This window comes from Delphinapterus leucas, chromosome 7, assembly GCF_059928025.1.
Source record: "Delphinapterus leucas isolate spDelLeu-1000000601 "Yukka" chromosome 7, BTC_Dleu_Yukka2, whole genome shotgun sequence".
Taxonomy (NCBI): Eukaryota; Metazoa; Chordata; class Mammalia; order Artiodactyla; family Monodontidae; genus Delphinapterus; species Delphinapterus leucas.
Genome location: NC_143135.1, coordinates 52,983,662 through 53,009,172, shown reverse-complemented (window position 1 = coordinate 53,009,172; position 25,511 = coordinate 52,983,662). Strand labels below are relative to the sequence as shown.

Below are 25,511 nucleotides of genomic sequence, written 5' to 3'. Positions count from 1 at the left end.
TTCTCTTAGGTCCTCTTCGTGGATGCGGGAAGATGAAAGGTACTTTCTTTCCGTCTCTTTAATGCTAAAGCTCCTGCAAAGTCTCCTCTTGGGGGAGAGCAAGAAGGCAAGGGAGAGAAGGAAAGAAGAAGTACTCTACAGATAGGTGGGTGATACAAAGAATTTTGTCAGGTCCCCAAACTCGGTGTTCTCTCTTTATTATCCGCTTACAATGTGGACGGATCCAAGTTGGATCCAAGAAGCCCTTTATGCCTTGCTAAAGGATGGGGGGAAGACATGAATATATACAGCAAATGTGCCTCCACGGATACTCATTTGACGGAATGCAGTAGACCCCCCCCCCTCAAATTGCTAAAATCCGTTCCTTGGGGGTCGGACAATTAGGAAGGAAACCCAAAGTCCCAAAGGATTTTGCTTGAGAGTTTAAGGGAGTACTTCATAATAAGGAGAGATTAAAAGTAAATGCTGGAAACCCTAAAGACTTCTCACTTCGCCTGCAGCACAGAGTATCAATTGGTTTGTCAGCAACTCAGTGAGTTGAGAAAGGAAAAGCGCTTTCCGCCGTCTCTCCTGGGACACCGGGGCTTCCCCGGGTCCCTTCCCAAGAGGGATAAAGGGGAGGGTCTGCGCCAGGGAATCCCCAGCTCCCTACGGAGTGGGACAGGAGGGCCCCCAGGGAGTTTCACTGGGTCCCTTCCCGCCTCTTCCCAGCCCATCTCCTGTAACGGGATGTCTCCTGGGACTCGAGGATCCCCCAGAGGTTCGGCCATCCCTGGATTCCTCCCCTCCCAAGACCTCTGGACAGCCCTCCTCGGTCCTCAGAGTTCTTCCCGGTCACTTCTCAGGGTCTCCCGGCCGGTACAGGGTCAGCCCGCCGCCCACGGGGTCCCCTCATGGGCCTCCTCCCGGCCCCTCCCGAGCGCCGCGAGCCCGCGGGGTTACCTGCTGAGACGGCAGCTCCACATGCAGGGCCCGCGCGGCAGAACCGGGAGGCAGCGCGGCGGCCGGGCCCGGGGGCGGCGGGGGGACCGGTCCCCCGACCGACGCTGAAGCGCTCATCTTGACCCGGGAGCCGCCAAGCGGCGGGGCCGGCGCTCCTCCGGCATCCGCCACCACAGCCTAGTCACGACCCGCTGAGCCCCTGCAGCCCAGAAACCAGCCACCCGGGAGGCAGAACCGCTCTACCCCACCGCCGGCCACCGCCGCTGGCTAAGGAAGAGCCATATTACCGCAGTGCAACCCCCACCACCCGCTGAGAGCTGGCTTGCCCATTGGTTCAGCTCCCACGGGGGCGGGACCCAATCACAGAAAACGGACGCGCTATTGGTCAGAAGGTCTGTCTATCGCCGGCAGGAACAGGCTGGGGGCGGAGGAACCCAGGGATGGCCTAAATTGCGTCTGTCAAGGGGAGGTAAAACCTGGGGCGTTGCTTCATTTTTTCCCAGTCTAATTGGTTCTTCCACTACCACGGGGCGGGGTCTCCTGGGGGAGCCGCAAGGACCATTGCTCGAGGTCGCTGTCAGTTGTCAGTAAAGGAAAAGAGGGGCGGAGTCTGATTAGGTAGACCTTGCGCCTGGGCTCTGGTGTCACGTGCAGAAGGCAGGAGAGTCACCTGATTAGTGAGAGTCAGTTTTGGGAGCCACTTCCGCCCTGACCTAGTTGCCATGGTAACCGGCCTCCCTTGGAGGGCGGGGATGCATTTGGCGCCAGCTGGGTGGTGGTGGCCGGTCTGTAGTTGCAGTTTCCCAGAGTAATCTTTTCCTGAGGGACTCTTGTCCACGTGTGAGGATTGAAAAGGAATACTTTATGGTTAGCCAGAAAACCACCACGCAGGATGCACCAAGACCAGAAACTTGTCGGGCAGTCCTGCCAGCTCCACCCACGACCAGTTCCAACCCACAAGTCCCCGCCCCTCCTAACACTCCACTAACTGGTAGGCTGAGCCAGGCACCTCGGGACACTGTTTCACTTCTGTGAGTGGGGTGTTTATGCTGTTCTTGAAAAGCCTTTGCTACTTTTCTCCTCCTGACTAACGTTTACTTACCCATCAAATCTCACCTGGGGTTGGGATCCCAAAAGGCTTCTCAGATACACTCTGGGACCCTGAGTTAGGAAACTTGCCTCTACTACATTCCTGATTATTCTATTGCATTCTACTGTCTTTTAATAAGTTTGTAACACACATGTGCAGCCACACATACCCCTCCTGCAAACACACAAACTTAACACACTGAATTTCTCAAGCAAAAGAACCTTGTCTGATTCATCTCTGGATTCCCGGTGCCTCGCAGAGAATCAGGACATGTGTTTTTGAAGTGAAGGCACAGTTCCAATGCCACTTCTTCCATGAAGACCTCCTTGATCATAGTGATAGCATTTATAGCAATTGCTTCTGTAATAAATATCATTGAGTCGTTCTGAAGAATAATGATCTGCCTTTTTCCCCCTTAGACTGAATTTCTCCACCACCTGGACTGACCTAGCAGAAAGAACACAGTGTTTTAGAGTCAGACACAACAGGAATCAGGAACTTTTGGAATCTTGGCTCTGCCACCTTCTAGTTATATGTTCCTAGGCAAGCCAGTTTCCCTCTCTCAGCTTTAGTTTTCCCATCTGTAAAATAGTAACAAGGTTGCTGTGGGGATTAAGTAAATTAATGTTAAGTATAGTGCCCAGTGCAGGACCTGGTATATAATAATTGCACTAAAAATATTTTAATAAAAGGTAAGCATACTATCTTTCTAGGGTATTCAGAAAGCCTGAAGACACTTTGGATCTGATCCCAGAGCTGGCTAATATGTATGTCACACCGTCTCCTATTCTGAAACGTTGAGTAGTTCCACATGGCTAGAGCCTAGGGTATGCAGTCAGGTGTTTGCTGAGAAGGGAGTAATTGAGAAATCCCAAACACCTGGTTCCAAGATCTGGTGGAATTTCACAGAAAACATTTGTCTGTTTCCAAGCTGTATTAGTTTCCTGAGGCTGCTGTATCAAATTACTACAAACTGGCTAGCTTAAAACAACTAAAAGTTGTTCTTTCACAGCTCTAGAGGCCAGAAGCCCCAAATCAAGGGGCTTAGTGCTAGGTCTGAAGAAGTCCAGGGACTGTGGGAGCCAGAGAAGACAGTCACATTTCACAGTGGAGGTGACATTTAACCCGGGTATTGAGAGACCAATAAGAGTTCACCAGGCAGGGAGGGAAGAAAGGATGTTCCAGCACAGAGAGCAGGAGCGATTTTCCACAAGCCTTTACTGAGGTTCAACTCTGCATCAGGCAGATTACTAGACACCAGATATACAGAACTGAGGTAAATAACACTTCTCAGACTTTTCCACCTACATGCCACAAACCCTAGGAGAGCTGGCACTCACCCCTAGGGGTATGGCAGAAAACTGAAATAGTCTCCTAAGTGTTCAATAAATGCTACCTATCATTTTTTTTTCTTTTTCATTTTTGGTTTTTTGTTTGTTTGTTTGTTCCTTTGGCTGTGTTGGGTCTTTGTTGCTGTGCACGGGCTTTCTCTACTTGCAGCGAGTGGGGGCTACTCTTCATTGTGGTGCGTGGGATTCTCATCGTCATGGCTTCTCTTGTTGCAGAGCATGGGCTCTAGAGCGCAGGCTCAGCAGTTGTGGGTCACAGGCTTGGTTGCTCCACGGCATGTGGGATCTTCCCAGGCCAGGGCTCGAACCCGTGTCCCCTGCATTGGTAGGCGGATTCTTAACCACTGGCCACTAGGGAAGTCCCTGTGCCAGGCATTGTTGTAAGCAGTTCATGTGTACACTCACCACAGTGCTGGAGATTAGAGACCTAAAGCAAGATTTCTGTCACCTGCCCTAGGTCACATGTTTTGAGTTTTAAGCTGGGGTTTGAAAGTAGTCTAACTCCAATGTTGTTAATCCTACCTACATTTTACTGCCTCTAATAAAAGAGTATTATAGCGTATATTTTAAATTTTATTTTTACAGTGAAGTCATGTTTTTCTCAGAATATATTTCTATATCATATACAGGAAATTTTAAAACTACATCATTTGTGTTTAATCAGAGGAAAAAATACTTTGTATTGGTTTTCATCAAAAGTAATTAGAAATCTCAAAAATCATTTGGTATTTTAGAAATGAGAAAAGGTGCTTTTTAAATGTGCGTAAGGGCATTGTAATGTTATGTAAAAAGTGTAGGAGATACAATTGTGTGTATGCATGATAAAATATGAGCTGAAAATACACAAACCAAAACTCCCTAAGCAATAAGTGGTGAAAAATAGCTTGAAAAAGAGGTTACAAGGAAGAAAAACAGGATTACGCAAAAGAAGTTTAGAATATATATGGGGCAGAAGTTTGTCATAAAAATTGTGGTTGAAGCCAAGGGGTGGGGGAAATTCCTATTTTTCTCCTCCTAGTGATCCCATTATAACCCATTAAGTGAGAATTTCTCCCACCTTCTCAGAAGTATTAGAAAAAAGCGTCAGATTTGCAGCCTACCCCAAGTAAAGTGAAATGTTTCACGGATAAGAAGACCAGACTCTGCCATCCACTGGCACAACCCCTCTAAAAGATTGAAGGTCACTGTTTGTATTAGTTTAAGCCATAAACTGGCTGGCTTAAAACAGCAGAAATTTATTCTCTCATAGGTGTGGAGGCTGGAAGTCCAAAATCAAGGTGGTGTTAGGGCTACAATCCCTCAAAGCCTCTTAAGGAGAATCCTTCTTTGCCTCTTCCAGCTTGTGGTGGCTCCAGTTGTTTCTTGGCTTGTGGCTACATAACTCCAGTCCCTGCTTCCTTAACATGGCCTCTCCCCTTTCTCTGTGTCTCTCCTTTCTTTTACTTTTAAGGACACTTGTCATAGGATTCAGGGCCCTCCCAGATAATCCAGGGTTATTTCATCTTGAGATCCTTAATTATATCTGTAAAGCCTTTTTCCAAATAAAGTCACATTCACAAGTTCCAGGGATTAGGACATGTCCATATTATTTTGTGGGGCAGCATTTAACCCATCACACCATTCCTATGTGTGGCCTTCCCCTCTTTTCTCTCAGGCCAGCCTGCCTAAAAGATGGAGAAATTAAGTTGGTATTAATCTAAACTAGATAGTTTTAAATTAAGATGTTAGTTGTAATCTTCATTTTCTTCCATGAAGAAAATAACTCAAAAATATACAGTAAAAGAGACAACAAGAGAATTAAAATAATATATTAGAAAATACATGTTTAACACAAAAGAAGGCAGGAATGGAAGGTGAGAAAGAATAACAAGATGGCAGATGTAAATCCTACCTTAGTAATTGCATTAAATGTAATTAACACTCCAATCAGAAGGCAGAAAGTAGAAGTACTGTATGTATTTTTAAGAAGTCCAACACTATTGTGTCTACAAAAACACACTTCTTATTTAAAGACACAAATAGGTTGAAAGGGAAAGGATAGAAGATATTCCATGCAAATGGTAACCAAGAGAGAACTGGGGTGCCTATATTATACTAATACAGGCTACACAAAACTGATTTTAAGATAAGAATTGTTACTAGAGATAAAGATATTTTATAATGATAAAAGGGTGACTTCATTAGGAAGATAAAAAATTATAAACATATGCACATAAGAGCAGAGTCCCAAAATATATGAAGCAAAACTTGCAGAATTGAAGGGAAAAATAAACAGTTCAACAACAATACTTGGTTACTTCAATACCCCACTTTCAGTAATGGATAAAACGACTAGGCAGAAGATCAACAAGGAAAAGGAGACTTGAACAACACAATAAACCAACTTGACCTAATAGATATCTAATCTATAAAACATTCCAACCAACAAAGGCGGAATACATGCTTTTCTCAAATGCACATGGAATGTTCTCTAAGATAGATCATATGTTTGGTCATTAAAAAGGTCCCAGTAAATTAAAAGGGGTTGAAATCATACAAAGTATGTTCTAAGAACATAATGAAATCAAATCAGAAATAAATGACAAAAGAAATTTGGAAAAATATTAGATACATGGAAATTAACCAACATACTCTTAATAACCATGGGTCAACAAAGAAATCAGAAGATAAATTATAAAAAACTTTGAGATGAATGAAACAAAAACACAACACACCAAAACTGTGGGATGCAGCTAAAGCAGTTCTTAGAGGGAAACTTATAACTCACCCATATTAAACAAGAAAAAAAATCTCAAATTAATAAACTAAACTTCCACCTTAAGACACTGGAAAAAGAAAAGCAAACTAACTCAGAGGAAATACTAGAGGAAAATACGCTAAATACGTTTACACTAAAGCACAAATAAATGACATAAAAAATAGAAAAAGAACAGAGAAAATCAGTGTAACCAGATGGCTCTTTGAAAAGATCAATTAAATTGACAAATCTTTAGCTAGACTGATCAAGAAAAAAAAGAGAGAAGCCTCAAATTACTAAAATCAGGACTGAAAGCAAGGACATCACTACCAGCCTTTCAGAAATAAAAAGGATTGGAAGGGAAGCTTATGAACAATTGTATAACAACAGATTAGATTATCAAATGAAATGGACAAATTCCTAGAAACACACAAACTACCAAAACTGATTCAAGAACAAAAAGAAAATCTAAAGAGATCTATAACAAGGAGAGTTTAAATTAGTAATCAAAAACTTTCCACAAAGAAAAGCCTAGGCCCAAAGGGCTTCAGGGGTGAATTCTACCAAATATTTAAAGAAAAATTAACATCAGTCCTTCACAACTCTTCCAAGAACAGAAGAAAAGACGTCCCAAATCATTCTATGTGGCCAGCATTACCCTGATACCAAAATCAGGCAAAGACAAGGAAACTACAAACCAATATCCCTTATTCATTATAAATATAGACATAAAGATCTTCAACAATATACTAGTGAATCAAATACTAGTGAACTAAATCCAAACATATAAATTTTTTTTACCAAGAATGCAAGATTGGTTTAGCATACACAAATCCATTAATGTAATACACCATATTAATAGAATAAAGGACAGAAACCATATGATCATCTCAGCAGATGCAGAAAAAGCATTTGACACAAACAAGTTCCATAAAGTTGCAAGATACGTGATCAATATGCAAAAAACAATTGTATACACTAACGTGGCAATCTGAAACAAAATTAGGAAACTATTCCATTAACAATAGCAACAAAAACATAAAATGCTTAAGAATAAATTTAACAGAAGTGCAAGACTTGTATACGGAAAACTACAAACACCATTAAAGGAAGTTAAAGAAAACCTAAATGAATGGGAAAACATCCAGAACACTTAGTATTGTTAAAATGGCAACATTCACCAAATTGATCTGTCGCTTCAAATGCAACGTCTATCAAAACCCTGGCTGCCTTTTTTGCAAACATTAACAAGACAATCCTAAAATTCATATGGAAATGCAAGGGACACAGAATAACCAAGACAATCTAAAAGAGAACAGTGTTGGGACTCACATTTCCCGATTTCAAAATTTATCACAAAGCTAATCAAGACAGTGTGCTACTAAAGTAAGTATAGAAATAGAGATGAGCGGAATAGAACTGAGAATCCAGAAATAAACCCTTACATTTATGATCAATTGATTTTGGACAAAAGTGCCAAGACAATTTTATGAGGAAAGAATGGTCTTTTCAACAAACGGTGCTGGGATAACTGGATATCCAAAAGAATGGAAATGCAAAAGAATGAAGTGGGACCCTACCTCAACCATACACAAAAATTAACTCAAAGTAGTCCAGATGGGCTTCCCTGGTGGCGCAGTGGTTAAGAATCATCCTGTCAGTGCAGGGGACACGGGTTCAAGCCCTGGTCCGGGAGATCCCACATTCCGTGGAGCAAATAAGCCCTCAAGCCACAATTACTGAGCCCGGGTGCCACAACTACTGAAGCCGCATGCGTAGAGCCTGTGCTCCGAAACAAAGAGAAGCCACCCTAATGAGAAGCCGAGAAGCCTGTGCACCGCAACGAAGAGTAGCCCCCGCTCACTGCAACTAGAGAAAGTCCGTGCGCAGCAGCAAAGACCCAACACAGCCAAAAATAAAATAAATAACTTTATTAAAAAAATAGTCCAGAGATCTAAATGTAGAAGCTAAGAACTCTAAAACGTTTAGAAGAAAACATAGGAGTAAATCTTTGTGACCTTGGATTAGGCTGTGGCTTCTTAGATATGAAAGCACACACTACAAAAACAAAAAACAAAAAACCTAGATAAATTTGATTACACCAAAATTTAAAACTTTCATGCTCCAAAGGACAAATGGTACATGATTCATGAAACATGCTACATCACAGATACACCTCGAAAACTTTATGCTAAATCTAAGAAGCCAGACACAGAAGGCCACCTATTGTATAATTCCACTTGTAGAAAATGTCCAAAACAGGAAAATTCATATAGACAGACAGTAGGTTAGTGATTAGTTTTTAGCCAGGGCCTGATGGGAAGGGTAATAAGGAATAACTGCTAACTGGTATGGGATTACTTTTGGTGGTGATGAAATTGTTCTGGAATTAGAGAGTGGTGATTGATGCACAACTTTGCAAATATACTAAAACCCGCTGAATTATATACTTCATTTTTTTTCAAATTTATTCCTTTTTTTCTTGAATTTTATTTATTTCTTTATACAGCAGGTTCTTATTAGTTATTTATTTTATACATATTAGTGTATACATGTCAATCACAATCTCCCAATTCATCCCACCACCACCACCACCACCCCACTTCCCCCTTGGTGTCCATACATTTGTTCTCTGCATCTGTGTCTCTATTTCTGCCTTGCAAACCGGTTCATCTGTACCATTTTTCTAGATTCCACATATACGCGTTAATATATATTTGTTTTTCTCTCTCTGACTTACATCACTCTGTATAACAGGCTCTAGGTCCATCCACGTCTCTACAAATGGCCCAATTTCATTTCTTTTTATGACTGAGTAATATTCCATTGTATATATGTACCACAACTTCTTTATCCATTTGTCTGTCGATGGACATTTAGGTTGCTTCCATGTCCTGGCTATTGTAAATAGAGCTGCAATGAACATTGTGGTACATGACTCTTTTTGAATTATGGTTTTCTCGGGGTATATGCCTAGTAGTGGTATTGCTGGGTTGTATGGTAGTTCTATTTTTAGTTTTTTGAGGAACTTCCATACTGTTCCCCATAGTGGCTGTATCAATTTACATTCCCACCAACAGAGGGTTCCCTTTTCTCCACACCCTCTCCAGCATTTGTTGTTTGTAGATTTTCTGATGATGCCCATTCTAACCGGTGTGAGGTGATACCTCATTGTAGTTTTGATTTGCATTCCTCTAATGATTAGTGATGTTGAGCAGCTTTTCATGTGCTTCTTGGCCATCTGTTTGTCTTCTTTGGAGAGATGACTATTTAGGTCTTCTGCCCGTTTTTTGATTGAGTTGTTTGTTTTTTTAATATTGAGCTGCATGAGCTGTTTATATATTTTGGAGATTTTGTCCACTGATTGATTTGCAAATATTTTCTCCCATTCTGAGGGCTGTCCTTTCGTCTTGTTTATAGTTTCCTGTGCAAAAGCTTTTAAGTTTCATTAGGTCCCATTTGTTTATTTTGGTTTTTATTTCCATTACTCTGGGAGGTGGGTCAAAAAGGATCTTGCTGTGATTTATGTCAAAGGGTGTTCTTCCCATGTTCTCCTCTAAGAGTTTTATAGTGTCCGGTCTTACATTTAGGTCTTTAATCCATTTTGAGTTAATTTTTGTGTGTGGTGTTAGGGACTGTTCTAATTTCGTTCTTTTACACGTAGCCGTCCAGTTTTCCCAGCACCACTTATTGACGAGACTGTCTTTTCTCCATTGTATATCCTTGCCTCCTTTGTCATAGATTAGTTGACTGTAGTACATACTTTAAAAGGATGGGCTTTATGATACATGAATTATATCTCAATAAAGTTTTATTTAAAAAAAGAATAAGGAAGACTGGCCACTTTGCTGCAGGAACAGCAAGCTGGAGAGAGGCCTGGAAACAGGGAGCTCAATTTAATAGGTCGGGAGACCCAGTCAGGGGTGATAATGATGATCACAGCTATGATTTCCTGTTGGGAGAGCTGGATGAATACATTTTATTTTTATATCATATCTTTATATACCTATTATCTCATTTACTCAGGAATATCGATTATTCCCATTTACAGATGAGGAAGCTGAGGTTCGGAAAGGTTAAGTGACATGATAACGCAGCTGGTAAGGGCAACGTCACAGGCTGGATCCCACACTCATCCGTATATGTTATCAGGGATGAGAAAGGAGGGAATGATTTGAGAGACAAAAATGTCAGCATCAGCATCAGCAAGCAGCTATGGGAGTGGGGGGCAGGGAAGGGGGAGGAGCGAAGAGCCCACCACGACTGGAGGCTGGTTGTGCTGATGGTGGGCAGTAGTGACATCTAGAACCAGACAGGGAATATAAAAGGAGGCAAAGTTTTTTAAAAGATGAGTGCTTTACGTTTCTGTCGCCCTTATTACATTTCAAGCACCTGAGAACCGGGGACATTCAATTTGGAAGCCCCTCGTTCCCTGTCAAGAGGAGGAATTCGGTGAATGTTGATTTGCTGAGTAATTAGGGGCAAGTCTGTTGGCCTTTCTGTGCCAAGTTTCCCAGGTTAGGAGGAATTGCTCACGGTGAATGTTACATTTCTGTCTATCTCTCAGCTTTTGGGAGTCTGTGATTTTATTTATCTCTAGCTTCTAGCCCTGGGTAGGAGCTAGATAAGCGTCATAATGTGAAAAGAAAGCTTAGGAAGCTGCGCAGCGTTCGCCTCAGACCTGTCCTCAGTGCCCCCTAGTGGCCATATCTGGGCACAACAAGCAGAATCATGGAACTGACCTTCAGGCTGAGACAGCAGCCGCACTCCCACCGTCCAAAGGCAGAGGGTCTTCTGGAAAAGGAGTTTCCAGTTCCCTCTCCCAAGGTAACAACTCCCAACCCAAGGCAATGTTCACAGCATTTACCTAGAGTTCACCACACACAGCTTAGAGCGAGGCATGCCTCTGCTCTGCACAGCTGGCTGCTAGACACGCTTGCTATTTGCAGGGGATCGGTTACAGAGCCCCCCACCCCTACTCCACTCCCCTCCCTCCAGTGGATAACAAAATGAGAGGATGCTCAAGTCCCTCATATAAAATAGAGTAGTACAGTTGGCGCTATGCACCTGCAGATGCAAAACCCGTGGATACAGAGGGCCGAACTTACGTTGCCCTGGGTGGTCCCTCCAAGATTTGGGGCCTGGTTATTGTTCCTGTTCCTAGGCAGAGATGGTGGAGTTCCCTGATGCACAGTAGGTATCCAATCTTCACAAAATTAATGCTGAGAATAATGGCCTATGTTTGTGGGTTGGCCTAGTTTAGCCTGGAGCCAGATGACGAGGGTCATGGCTAGCCTCAGGCTGGGGCTGGTATGGGGCCGAGATGCATCAGAAAACAGGCCTTTCCTCCATCCTAAAGGAAATGTCTTCCCTCTAACCTGGGCTCTGTGGCCTGAGGCCTAAGACCTGCTTGGAGCTACAGAATCTAGCCTCTGTTGGCCTCCAGGGCACCTCTTCTCTGCCCTGCCCTCCTCCCCACCGAAAAACTCTGCAGAAGCCAGCTCCCTGCCCTTCCATGGGAAGCCCCACTGCAGACCTCTCCACCACCACCTCTCAGTGGTTCAACTCAGCAGCCTCCCCAATTTGCACTTGCTGCTCTGCCCTTCAGCTCCTTCCTGGCAAATTTCCAGTCACCCATTGAGTCCCAGCTCACGCTGGGGCCCCAGATCAATGAGGCACCCCAGGTTGGATTAGGGGCCTCTCCATCACAGCTCTGACCACCCTGCATATCCTCAGCTGTTTCCAATGTTTGTTTCTGCTCCCACGCAGCCAGCTCACAGCTTCTGGCCCAGAGGAATGGTCCCTGAGGTGAATGGTAAAGACAGGCATTAGGTAGTGGGAAGTGGGAAAGTCACTTTAGTCTCAGGTGGGAAGGGTTCCCCCAGGTACTTGGTACTCATTGAACTGAATGGAATTAGAACAGAGAGAGGTGGCATGTTGTGAGATCCAGGTGTGGTATGAAATCACTAGAGTGACAGCGGGCCAGGCCTCCCTCTTTGTGGTATAACTGAGGCCAGGGGCAAGGAACATGGTTGAGTGATCCATATGGACCTTTCTAGCTCAGCTATTCTAGGACCTTACAGCAGGACAGTAGCCTTTACCACAGGTGGAAGGCAGCTGTGAAGGGGCTCCAGTGAGCCCTGCCTCCTGGTGTTCACTCCGTGTGTAATCCTCAAGAGTGTGAGCTGGACCTAGTGACTTGCATCTAATGGAGAGAATATGGCAAAAGGGATAGGTTGTCACTTCCAAGATTAGGTTATAGAAGGCTGTGGCTTCTGTTTGCACTCTCTCTGGTTCTTCTTGCTTACTCTCTCTGATGCAGCCAGCTGCCACGCTGTGAGCTACTCTACAGAAAGGCCCGTGTGGCAAGGAACTGGGAGTGGCCTCTGGTCAAAGCCAGTGAGGAGGTGAATCCTGCCAACAGCCAAAAGAATGACCTTGGAAGTGGATCCTCCCCTGTCAAGCCTTGGGATGATCACAGCCCGGCTGATACCTTGATTGCAGCCTTGTGTGAGACCCTGAAGCAGAGGGCCCAGCTAAGCTGTACCTTGATCACTGACCCTCAGAAAGTGGACACTGTTGTTTGCAGCTACTAAGTTCTGTCTTTTTTTATTTTTGGCTGCGCTGCAGTGGCATGTGGGATCTTAGTTCCCCAACCAGGGATGGAACCCGTGCCCCTTGCATTGGAAGTGCAGAGTCTTAACCACTGGACTGCCAGGGAAGTCCCAACAGCCACTAAGTTGTGGAGTAATTTATTACACAGCAATTAATAACTAATACACCACATAGGGCCATGTGGGCCAAAGAAGCAAGGGAGAGAGGGCTCAGCAGGCAGCCCTGTGGGGGCGGTGGTCTCCCCAAGTGTCAGCAGCAAGATGCAGATGCGGCCCCTGCAATAACTCATAGAGGACACTCATTTTCATTTATTCATTTAGGAATATACAAAAGTCTGACATGGTATAATGATCTCATCAAGAGAAAACAGAATACACAAAGGACTAGATTTCCTCCCTGGCCCCCTCTCAGAAAGGCACAAATATATGAGGTTTGGGTTCGGGGAACTTCTGTTCTGGACCAGTCTGCTGCTCAGAAGGCCAGGTCCCTCTGGGAACAGGAAATGGGACCCCTCGCCCACATCCACTACTGAGGGTGTGGGTTAAGCAAACCTAGGCCACTGAGAAGTATGTGATTTAGGCCAATGCAGGGTCTGTGCTGGGTCCATGTCATCAGCTCCCTGAGGAAAACCAGCACTCCAACCAGAACGTGGTGGGGCTTGATAATCCAAGAGATGATTAAACCGGACAGCTTCATTCCCCAGCCTGGGATCACCGCCACCTCCATCCTCTCTCTGGAGGCCAGTCCAGGCTCAGATTTCAGAGACCGGGGCCGTGGCGGGTGGCAGAAAGGAGAATTGAGCTTGAATATTCCAGACGTTTATCCCTGAGCTCTTGAAAATGGGGACCCCTGTTGCCACTGAGTCTTCCCCTTGGCAGAAGCAGCTGGTCGTGCAGTCAAGCGTGGGGTAGCCGGCCGTAGAGATGTTTGTATTAGAGGAAGCTTCTGGCCCCTCATCCCCCAGGGACAAAGGGCAAATAATCTAACTGGCCTGAGTCACTAATGGCTGTCCTCCTTCCCCAGTTAACCAGGACTGAGTTTTCTCTGTAATTTTGGGAAGGGGAGAAGAGGGGTTGGTTGAGAAACCATAAAGGCCCAGATGGGTCAGCCACCACCTAGAACAGGACAAATTGGAAGTGAAAGAGCTTGAAACATTCACTTTTTCCTTCTTAAAAAAAGACCTAACATTGTAATGGTTTAACAAAATTATTATAATTTCTTTTAAATAACCCACAGACACCCATGACGCTTCCACATTTACAGAACAAAAAGCACTAGAGAACTTGGTAGAAAACGATTTGCAGCTGGTTCCTCCCAGAAGCTGTCCCCCGCGGACAGGCTCAGTTCACTTCCAGGACCTCGGTCTCCGGGAGGCCGAACTTGGTCTTGTGCTGGTCGAAGAGCTTCACCAGGGCTTCCACGTACATGGCGTGGTACAGGTCGATGTCCTGCTGGGTCGGGTGCTCCAGCTTGGGGGTAGTGATGGGCTCACCCACTGCAGGGATGAGGCAGAGGCCTCTGGTTAGTCAGTGCCATTCGGCCCACGCTCCCTGGGCATCCACCATAATGCTGATGGTAGCGACCCTGCGCTACTTGCCAGCCGCCTGTCAGGAACTGTGCTGAATGTGCTCCATTGCAGGCTGTCCCTTTTACAGGTGAGAAGACTGGGGCCCAGGGGGTACGGGAAGGGACCTGCCCAAGGCCGCATAGCCACTAAACAGCAGATAGGATCAAGTCCAGCTGTACCCACAGTACTCAGCTGGGAGCTCCTCTGAGAGGTGTGGGATCAGGTAATGGCTTTGCTTTTGCCCTGCTCTGGGCACATCACTTCACCTCTCTGCGCTTTAGTTTCCTCACCTATCACATGGGGATCCTTCCTTATAGGGCTATGCCACAGCAATGAAAACCCAGAATCCTAACCACTAGGACACCAGGAAACTCCCCAGTTTTCCATTCTTAAGGTGAGGAGCAAACTCCTTCACGCCGTCCACTAGACCCCGTCCCTCTCCAGCCACCCTGTGCATGGAAATGTCCCTGCTGCCTCACAGACGTCAGACCTGGTATGGGATTTGTGTGTAACAAGAGTCAAGGGTGAGTCTGGATCGTGTGACCTAAAATGCAGGAAGTTGATCTCTCTGGAAAAAGTACAAAGCAAAACATCTGGCCCTGATAAGAACTCAAAGTATCTATGTGAGCTTTGGCCCCTGAAGTCCATGGCTTGCGGCCTCCATGCTCTTATGTGATCTCTAGGTTGTGAACCATTAACAGATGCACACAGACACACATACTCCTACAATAGATAATTCTTTGGAATCCTCTAAATTGTCTCATATGAACGCAAAACAACACAGCTGGGGGCGAAGTGCAGCCAGTTTTTTTGCTACGCTTCTCACAGGCTTCTGCTCCAGGCATATTGATTTGCATCTGTTCCTCAAAAATCTATACAGTCTTGCTGCGGGAACCTCATTTAGGCTATTGTTTCTGACAAAAAGTCTCTTCCTCCCCTCTTTTTCAGGATAATTCCTATTCAGCTAATAGTGTAAGAGTCACGGGGACTTCCCGGTGGTGCAGTGGTTAAGAATCCGCCTGCCAATGCAGGGGACACGGGTTCGAGCCCTGGTCCGGGAAGATCCCACATGCCACGGAGCAGCTAAGCCCGTGCGCCACTACTACTGAGCTCGTGTGCCACAACTACTGAAGCCCGTGTGCCTATAGCCCATGCTCCACAACAAGAGAAGCCACCATAATGAGAAGCCCGTGCACCACAACGAAGAGTAGCCCCCGCTCGCTGCAACTAGAGAAAGCCCGTGCGCAGCAACCAAGACCCAACACAACCAAAAGTAAAACAATAAAATTATAAAAAAAAAAAAAAAAAGAGTCACCTCCTCCCTGGGGTCCATTATTACCCTCCAGAGCACCCTGCATGTCCTCCTCACACCCCCTATTGGTCTTTGCTGTAAGGGGGTCTTCCTTGATAGACTTGGGCTCTGAAAACACAGAATTGCTGAGTCCTGTTTTCTCATCTAGCACAGCTTAGCTCGTGGTAATGGAACTATCCCCTATCCCCCTCCCGCAACGATCATTCCCATCAGCACCCAAACAGGTCCACGTCCTCATGGTTCAGAGCATGGACATCAGAGCCAGGGATGGATTTGAATCCTAACTCTGCCACTAAACTAGCTGTGGCACCCGAGTTCAGGGTCTGGAGGAAGGGGGGCTCACCCACGGTGGTGATGGGCTTGGAGTAGGGCACCAGCCCCCAGGTGTCGGAGGAGAAGAGGCCTCGGCCATGGAAGATGCACGGGGCGAAGCCAATGTACTTCTGGAACTTTTTCTGGACCCATCGGCCCCAGGAGCCCTCCTCAAAGATCACCTGCTTGTACACCTCATTCTCCCCGAAGGAGTAGGTGGGAACCAGGTCGGCTCTGGAAGGGAGAGGCCAGGGTCTGTCATAGCCCAATCACTGGCTTCAGTTCCTCCTGGCGGCCCTAGAGGCCCCAGACGCCAGCCAAACTCCCCTCCGTCAGGGGTGTACAAGAATCACCTGGGGGACCCCAAACCACATGTCCCCTCACTGCCAGATGGGGACAGGCCCTCTGCCCCTGTTAGTGACTGGGGAGCATGTCAGGGCTTTACAATGTGGCCCTGACCAGGTCACTATAGCCTCACTCGGTTTTCTCAAGTGGAAAATGGGGATGGCATCCCTGCAGGATTTTGCAGGAGAATCAAACGGGACCATAGAAGTAAATGCACTTTGTCCAGTGAAATGTGCTGAACAGGTGGCTATCCAGAATGTACCCCTAGAAAAGGTCAGAGAGATCCAGGCTGCCTAGCTCCTCTCTGCCTGTCCCCAGGGTTATCCCTCCAAGAAGCCTTCCTTGATATTTCGGGCCACAACACCCTCCTTCCTGGCCTTTCGCTCTCCTAGCTGCATGACACGCTCTGGCCCTGGGGCACAGTGCTGCCTCTGGGCTTGGCTGGCCTCTCAGCCCACCTGCCAGGGCCCAGGAGACCCAGGCTGCATCTTCGCCCACTCGGCCGCCCAGCCTGAGCTTGGGCAACCCTGGCCTGAACCTCTGGGCTCCAACCTCCCCTTCCCCACAGGATAGCTAACCCCCTTCTCTGCCTTCCTGGGGTCTGGGTTCCGCCTTCAGGAGGCAAGGAGCTGCTGCCCTGGGCTGCGCAGAACTGTTGACAGGTGTGTGCGTGCGCGTGCACACGTGTTCTGGGAGGCACTCACCCATGGCGCAGGGCCAGTTTCACAAAGCCTTTGCGATTGCGCAGGGTGACTGCGTTCTTGCCGGGCATGGAGCTCAGGGACTCGGCCGCGCCCCCCACCACGATGATGATGGCATTGCCGCTCCCATTCTTTGAAAGCAAGTAGTCTATGGTGTCCTGGTTCACAGGGCAGATGCCTGGGGAGTGGAGGGGGGACACACAGTCAGGGCTGCCCGTGGATGCACTCCCTACCCCCTGCATATGGTCAAATATAGACAGAGCCGTGGACCTGGGTCCCAGACCTAATCCAGCCACTTGGAAGTATGGCCCCACGTAAGCCATTCTTTTTTCTGAGCCTCAGCTTACTTATCTGTAAAGTGGGGACAATGACACAAGGTTGTTTAGGGAATGCATTCATTTGGCAAACGTTCCCTGAGGTCCTAACTGTGTCATGCTGGTGCCAGGTGCTAGGGAATCCCAGTAAGTCAGGCTGGTGGGGATCAAGGTGGGTGGATAATGAGAGTCATGGACGATGATTAAGTCGTGCAAAGGGCAGCACAGGGGCTGGGGATGCCCAGAAAAGGGGTCAGAGAAGGCTTTCTAGGGAAGATGTTATCCTAGTTGAACCCTGAAGATTGTATGAACAGCTCTCCCACTCAGCCCTGACCCACTGTGCCTCAGCAGACCACGTCTCCAACACAGGACCAGGCACCAGGGCACGGTGGGTTGGCTTCCTGGCCAATGGAGTGGCTCAGGCAGGGACACGCAGAGGTGGATTCTCACCTCCAGACATCAGGTACTCCCTCAGCACTGGCATCCGGAAGTTGCCGGCCAGCGTGGCCAGGTAGGGCCTTATGCCGGGGAACTTCTTGCTCACTTCTGTGGCCTCCGTGCTGAAGTTGCAGAAGGCACCCAGGCCCATGATGCCATGGGGGTGGTATCCGAAGATGTAGTTCCTGGTGGTCAGCAGGTTGTGTGTCTTCACCAGCTGCAGGGAAGACCTCAGGTCAGAGGAAGCTGGCCAAGAGAGGAGTACTGGGGCACACCCAGAGGTAGGGGAGGCACTAGGTGTGCCCTGGCCCCTGGAAGCCTGGGCCTGAAGGACTGGACTGACTCTCTCCTCCGACCTCAGACTCTCATCACTGGGTTCTCAGTGCCGGGTACTTGCAAGTCACCATTTGGACTTCGAGTCCCTGGGAAGGGGGTGGGAAACTTTCTCCCTCATTCCCCTTATTTCTCCAGCCGAACACATTCCCAGGTCCTCTTAATTGCACTCTGCCAGCCTCCTGCATTCCCTCCCTCTGGGCCCATCCTCCTCACCACAGCCAGAGTGACTGCTCTAAAACCCCAGCGCAACTCCTGTCACTCTCAGATAAAGAGGGATGTCCAGCTTCCACTGGCATAAAGTCCAAGTCCCTTTCTTTGGCCAGAGAAGGGACAGTGCGGCTGGCCTGAATGGAAACCTCCTTCCAGACAGCCAGACTCAGCTCAGGCTCTGATGCAGGGAGCAGAAGGACAGGCCACAGCCCTTGTGCCAGCCACACGGCGGGCAGGGGAGGTCAGCTGCACAGCTGGAGTCGCTCACCTGCGGTGCTATCAACAAAGCTGTCCTGGATGCTGTAAAGAATGGTTGGCTTCCCGCCCTGGGACTGGCGGCTTGGACGGTGGGTTGGATGGTGCAAAGTTTCCCTAAACCCTGAGCAGCAAGAGGCACCGACCCAGTATTACAGGAAACATGATGGGGTGGAGGGTGCTGAGAGGGATGGAGAGGATTGGCATCTTGTTCAGAAAAACATCACTTTCTTTTAGGATTAGAAAACTAATGAATAATCAGAGAATTTTAAAAATATGGGAAAGTAGGGAGAAAATCCAAAGCACCTGTCATACCGCCAACCAGATAAACCGCTCTGACTCTGTTGAGCTTTTTTTCTACTCAAATAGACAAATGTTCTTTTTAAAAAACCACAAAACTGAGGTCATATGGTTGATATGATTTTGAAATAATTACCTCCCAAGCATATCATAGCTATTTTTCCTTATCAAAATCCCTCAGTAACATGTCTTCTCATGGCTATGCTACATGGAATAGAATTGTAATCAAACCCTGACTGACGGGCCTTTAAAAAGCTTCTAAAATTTCCCTCAGAAATAATGCTTCCATAAATACCTTATTTTTGTCCTCATGTCTGCTTGCATTCTTGAGACAAACATCAAGAAAGACAGTTCCCGGGCCAAAGGGTATGACCGTTTTGGTCCGGTGGGCTGCCCTGCCTCTGGAGAAGTGGCACTGATGACATTCCCACCTGCAGTGCTTCAAGGTTCCCCCTGCCCTGCGCTGGTGCCAGCTGGAGCAGAGCCCCTGGCCACCGGCAGAATGTCAAGAGCCTGGGTTTTCTATGACTCCAGATTTGGGAACTCCCTGACTGAGGGAAGAACCTCGCGCTCAGTTTGGGGGGCGTGGGGTGCTGGTGGTTGGCCTCCGGGAAACTGAAATCTGAATCTTCAGGTGATGGAGGCCAGAAGGGGATGGGAGTCAGGGTGGCTGGCACCCCTCCCAGCTCTGTAACTGCCCGTATGTGTGACTGTGAGAAAGACCCCCTGTGTCGTACCCTGTTGCTTGGGGCATTTGTACCCTTTGTCCCGTTTTGCCTTTGGCGAGCAGATTAAAGCTGCTCAAAACCCCAAGTAATCGTTAGCTGCCCACCACATAAGTGGGGCAGAGCAGCGGCTGAATCCGCGGCCAGTGCGGTGGGGGAAGCCCAGCTTTCCACGCACTTCGAGAAGTGGTTGTTCTGAGGTTTTGCCGCAGAGAGCACGTCTGCCCTACCGCATTAGCTCTCGGGAAAGCCAGAAGGAGAAAGCACCCTGTCCCGGTTTCCACGGGCGAGGAAGGCGCTGAGGTGAGAGCGGAGGCAGCCAGTACCGCATTGGAAACTTACTCCTGAGTTGATGGCTGGGCCTGGGAGGCCCCAGCACAGGATGGGGTGGAAGACCCCGGATCTGGGCCATTCCTTTGATTACAAGGTAGAGACTAAGACCTAGAGAAAGGAGTTGCTGCTTCCCCGGAGGTCACAGCAAATCATCCTCCACCTCTAGACTAGGCCACCCAGCTGTGCTTTTCCCTGGACCTGGGATACGGATGGGCCACCTGGCGGAACCCTAGCTAGCTCTTTAAATCGTTTCCTCCCTCCCCCAAGCCTCTATCTGGTGGGACATTGGTTAAATGAGGTGCCGTGGGGCACAGTGCAGGTTAATGGCCCTTGGTGCAGCACCCAGAAAAGGACGGGCCCCTGATACGGCTTTGATCTGTCTTCATGCCACACTCCCCTCGCCATGGGTGGACAGAGTGTCCATTCAGGAGGGAGGAGGAAGGACACGGCTGATGAAGGCTCTGTTGACATACCTGCTCTCGTGTCCCCTGACTGTTTACCCATGGCAAAGTCTCAGCCCAAGGGGTTGCCCAGGTCAGGCTTGCTGGCTGACATGAGCCTGGGACACATTCCTGGCAAGTCACCCCTCCCACCCTGCCTCCCCGGGCAGGTAGGGTGTTCAGATAGCCTTGTCCCAGCCTGGCACCATACAGAGGAGGAAACTCAGAACCAGAGAGGAACGAAGACTCGCCTAAGCTGACACAGTGGGGCACCACGGCAGGGGAACAAAGGAATGAGAACACAGGTCCTGAACCAGACACAGCCTTGGTTTCTATACCAGCCCTGCTACTGACTTGCTTTGTGACCTTGGGACAGTCCCTCCTCTCTGGGCCTTGGTAGGTCCATCTGTGAAATGAGGCAGTTGGACAGATAGGTGACTATAAGCTCAGAGAGTGTTTCCTAGTCTCTTCTCCAAAGATCCTGCCCATCTCTCGAGGAGAGGTGACCCGGGCACTGCCCACTCCTCTTCCAGGTAGCTGGTGGTCCTGGTGGCTGCTGTTAACACGTGAGCCCCACCTCTGCTGGGAGAAGGGATGCTCTCTGGGCCAGCTGAGCTGCCCTGGTGGCAAAGAGCAAAGAGCTTCACCAATAAGGGAGTGGGGAGGGGTGGGTGGGCACAGTTAGAAATCATTACCCAACCATTGGCAAGAGGCTGGGAAAAGGGGGTGGGACAGGAGGGTCATACACGACTCCACAGAGCGTCAGCCCTGACGTCAGGTCACTAAGGCCAAACCCTCCACGCACAGAAGAGGAGCCTGAGGCCCCAAGGGGCAGGGGCTTGGCCAAGGTCAACCAGCAGCAAGCACAGAGCCCAGGTTGAGGCATAAATGCCTCAGGCCCAGCTTGGCTTTGGTCCTGGTGCCTAGGGGCCCTCCCAGGGCCAGCTCACATGTGTCACGTGGCTCCAAATCCCAGCTGTCTTCTTGGAACAGAGGTGAGATAAGGGACAGGGGGTTTTGTTTTGGTTCTTTGGGAAGGGCAGAGATCAGTGAGGAAGGGTACCTGTCTGTCCCAGCACTGACCAGCGGTCATCAGGTCATCCTGTTCTGGATGGGGGGAGCTACTGGCCTTGAAGAGGTTTCCTGAGGGGCAGGCCACTCTGGGGCCTGGCCCCCAAGGTAAGGGCCCTAGCAGAGAGAAAGAGTACATAATCCCTCACATCCAACCATAATTTACCACTTTTTATCATATGAGCAGCTCCATTTTACAGATGAGGGTAATGAGGCTCAGTGAGCTTGAGAAAGCATGCCCACGGTCCCATGGGCAGAAAGTGACAGAATCTAGCAAGATCCATTAGAGGGTGAGCCCAGCCAAGGGCAGGGACCAGGGCTGACTTCTGTGTCCCTCCCCATCAGGGGCCCAGCAGTACACGGGGAGCAACAGTGCTGGCCAGTGAATAGAGTGACAGGCCAGGACCTCAACCCAGGTCTCCAACAGCAAAGCAGAGAGAGGAAGACCCACGGAGCGGGGCTCGATCCAGTGAGGAAGTCTGGGATTGGATCTTTCGCAGAGAAACAGGCAGTAGGGATCCAGTGGGAAAGAACCTGGGGCCTGGATTCTAGTACTAGCCTTGGCATGGAGTCGCTGTGCAATTGGGACCAGTCCTTGCCCCTCTTTGGGACTCAGTTTCCTCACCTCCAAAATGAGAGGGTTGGGTCCTATGATGCAACATCCTCCCAGCAACAACAGCCTTGGATTCCTTGCAGCCAGAGAGATGGGGTCAGGGAAAGGGAGGAGCAGGAATCCTGACCCTAAAGGTCCTGGGAAAACTGGGCTCAGGATGGAATGGGCAGAGGGAGCTGGTCCTGTGAGTGCAGCGGAGAAATGTAGGGTTACCTGGCCACCTCCCCCAGGCAGCACGCCAGGATGTCTCAGTTGCTGACTCACAACAGCAAACATACACCACCCTGTGTCATGCACACTTCCGCATGCACACACGCTGCCTCCACTTTCAAACCCCACCGATTTCTGCTGGGTTACCTCAGCAGCTAGGGTGTGCCGGGGCTGGGGTGCTGAGTGAGCTGGCTAGGCAGGTCTTTCCCCTGCAGGGAAAACCTTCAGGATTCTGCCAGAGTTACCCACAATCCACCAGCGTCACCAACATGCACCAGGGCCCAGATGCCTCTGCCCTGCCAACCTAGCTTGCAGACCACCAGCAGGGGGTCTGATAGAATGTTAACTGAAAGCCAGACCAAGCCACTTTTTATCTTGTCAGGACCTTGAGTTTGGCCCCAGAGAAGGCAGGTGCTCAGAAGACCAGTGTGGGGGACCCAGAGCAGCCAGCGGTGCAGGAGGAAGGAAACCCAGAGATCAACTTGGTCTAAACCAGCTTCATATGGGGAGACTGCACCCTGGCTTCACCCAGGGTCTGACTGCCCTGCTTTTCCTGCCTCTGTCCTCCAAGCCTGAGAGAAGCCTGAGGACTCGTCCAAGCTTATTTCCTACAGCTCTGCTGCATAGGGACGCAGCATGCTGTGGTGGGAAGAACCCAGACTTTGAGGCAAGACAGCAACTGGAATCTTGGCTCAACCCCCTATTAGGCTCATTCTGCTGTGCTACTCTCTGACCTTCAGTTTCCTCTTCTGTAAAAATGGGATAAAATTAATACCCGCCTTACAGGGTACTGTGAGGGTTAAAGGACAGACTCCTTGGGGGAAAGTGCTGGTTCCTAGAAGCCTGCCAATAAATGGAGATCCTCCCTCTCCACTCCACCTACTCACCATCTGCCACATCCCAGGCTTCTTCTCAAACTCAGGTGCTCTCATTGTCTTCCCTGCCCCTTCAGTGCTACTTAGCTTCAGGACGGAGTTCCAGCAGCAGTGCCTCCAGAAGCCTTCCCCAAGCACTTCTGCAATTAGGGTCTCACTCTCCATTCAGTGCCCACCAAATTTTCTGGGCCCTAATTCCCATGGCCAGGACCCCCAGTGACCTACCCATGACTGACTGAGGGAAGTGATATTTCTGTAAGAGCTTCAGAAGGAAAGAAAGCCCCTCACACCTTTTGCTATCCTTGGTTCAGCCCAGATGAACTTGGACTACCTTAGTAGTATTGCTCCTGATAAATCACTTCCTTTTTTTTTTTTTTTCAGTTGCGCCTTGTGGCTTGTGGGATCTTAGGTCCTGACCAGGGATTGAACCCAGGCCACAGCAGTGAAAGTGCTGAGTCCTAACCACTGGACCACCAGGGAATTCCCAATCACTTCCATTTTAAGTTATGACTTTAATATTCACTGAAAGGCAGAGAAGCAATGGCCATAATATCTGCTATTATACCTGCTCCTTACATCACCCAGGATCTCAGTATCTGAAACACCTTTTAGATCCAAATGCTAGAACAACTCTTGTTTCCCCAAGGAATAAATAAACTTCTTCCTTTCCCAAAATGAGGACCAATAACTATCATGTTTCCCTTTTTGCCTTGGCTGCCAGGAAGCTCAGAGGTGACCATGAAGCTCAACCACTGCAACTCTGTTGACCATTATGGGTGAAATACTTGTATATTTTCCCCGAATTCCTGATTTTTCTTTTTACCTGGTATAGCATTATACGTATCCTAAATTGCCTCAAATCCTGCGTAAAGTGGGGTAGAGTATCAACAGATGCTCATAGTGGGAGATGTCACATGGTTCAACCCAGCACACGTGGTCACTGTGCATGGGTGGGTTAAGGCTTGAAGTCAGATTTCCCATCCATTCCCACCCTCCCAAGATAACACCCACAAGTCTTTACCTGGATGGGAAAGTAGTCTCGAAAGTAGCGCCACACAGCCCAGTTTCGGACCCACTGTGACCTCCTGCCACCTTCCAGTGAACAAAATACAGTGTTGGGAAGGAGTAGGAGTGGGAGAGAGTGATGTTCAGGCAGAGCCACTGTGAACCCCTGAGCTAGGTGACCAGCGCCCTATGCAGCGTCCTCCTCCCTCCCCCTGGGCCCCTTTCCAAGTTCATTCCCTCACGTTTTGCAAACCCTGGATTGAATGTGAGCTCCATGAGGACCACTATGTGACCTTAGAGCCATTATTAACCTCCCCCCTCCCTCCCCATCCAGAACCACAGCCTGGCTTAGCCCAATGCTATTCACATAGTAGGTGCTAAGTAAAAAAGGGGTAGCACCCATGATGAGGAACTTCAGCTTGTGCAGGAGGGAGTGTCCCGAGGGCGAGGGGGTCGGGCAGGGTGACTTGTGCTCTTACCTTTCTTGGGAGTGTTCCAGTCAAACACCAGCCAGGTGAAGTAGAGCACAGCAATGAGCCAGCAATCGGTGCAGAACGTGTACATGAGGATGACGCTGCAGGTCACTCCTGGGGGGAGGCAGAAGGCTCCCGGTCAGGCCTGTCCTCCCTGGGTGGGCTTCAGTCCCCTCTGGGCATGGGGTCACCAAGTGACTGAGTGTTTACCATGGCACTAAGCTAGGCACAGCTGGGGCCCCGGGCAGAGGGGGCCCACAGCCATGGCAGGGGGCAGGGTAGGGGGGCAGGGGAGGAGCCGGCTCACGGGGACACGAGCCTCATTTCCTAGGCTCTGATGGGCTGTCCCGGCATCGAGGGGCACGTGGGCTCCATGTTGTCTGGGCAGCAGTGCCAGAGGTGGTGGATCTCTTGTGAAGCTGTCCTTAGAGCTGTTCTTTCTGCCCCTCCTGGCATGTTCTCCCCACCCGCCTGTCCAGCATAGTGACTGTGGATGAGGGGAGGGACCTGCCAAGTGCCTCTATGTCTCAGGACTTGGGATGAGTCACTGTCTCAAGCGTGGGGCAGCATGACTTTTACCCCATTTTAGAGATGAGAACACTGAGGCTCCAGGGGGAGGTAACTTGCCCAAGGTCACCCAGCAGGAATGAGGCAGAGCCAGGATTCAAACTCAAGTCTGACTATTAAGTCCAAAATCTGCACCAGGCTTTAGAGATTCACTAAAAATTAGAAGCCCCAGACTGCCACTGGAGGGACCTGGGAGAGTGGGATTCCTGCCCCAGGAGGAGGGCTGGCCCCCTTCCAATATAACCAAGCACCAGGCAGTCCTAGGCCAAAGCCCAGAGCCCATCAGTCCCTCTCTCAAAACCCCCAGCAGGACACTTGAAGACTCCCTGGGACCAGCTTCCAGTGGTCCCTTTATTCTGGGCCTGCCGGCCATAAG

The 25,511-nt window shown here is 48.8% G+C and overlaps 2 protein-coding genes across 4 annotated transcripts in view; both read right to left on the bottom strand.

Moving 5' to 3' along the window:
- The window catches only part of UVRAG (UV radiation resistance associated), a 323,849-nt gene extending 319,056 nt beyond the window's left edge, over positions 1 to 4,793 (bottom strand). Inside the window, exon 1 of one of the 2 annotated variants that reach the window (XM_022593856.2) lies at positions 943 to 4,793. In XM_022593856.2, the coding sequence (XP_022449564.1) occupies positions 943 to 1,059 (117 nt within the window). In that variant the 5' untranslated portion in view covers positions 1,060 to 4,793. The remainder of the gene's footprint in view (positions 1 to 942) is intronic. The other variant, XM_022593855.2, reaches the window with a different exon arrangement.
- Positions 4,794 to 12,854: 8,061 nt separating this feature from the next.
- The window catches only part of DGAT2 (diacylglycerol O-acyltransferase 2), a 32,262-nt gene continuing 19,605 nt past the window's right edge, over positions 12,855 to 25,511 (bottom strand). Inside the window, exons 3-9 of one of the 2 annotated variants that reach the window (XM_089915323.1) lie at positions 24,575 to 24,682; positions 24,112 to 24,182; positions 18,537 to 18,704; positions 17,735 to 17,939; positions 16,974 to 17,148; positions 15,956 to 16,158; positions 12,855 to 14,228 (exon numbers count right to left, since the gene is read on the bottom strand). In XM_089915323.1, coding sequence (XP_089771449.1) covers positions 14,074 to 14,228; positions 15,956 to 16,158; positions 16,974 to 17,148; positions 17,735 to 17,939; positions 18,537 to 18,704; positions 24,112 to 24,182; positions 24,575 to 24,682 — 1,085 coding nt within the window. In that variant the 3' untranslated portion in view covers positions 12,855 to 14,073. The remainder of the gene's footprint in view (positions 14,229 to 15,955; positions 16,159 to 16,973; positions 17,149 to 17,734; positions 17,940 to 18,536; positions 18,705 to 24,111; positions 24,183 to 24,574; positions 24,683 to 25,511) is intronic. The other variant, XM_022593852.3, reaches the window with a different exon arrangement.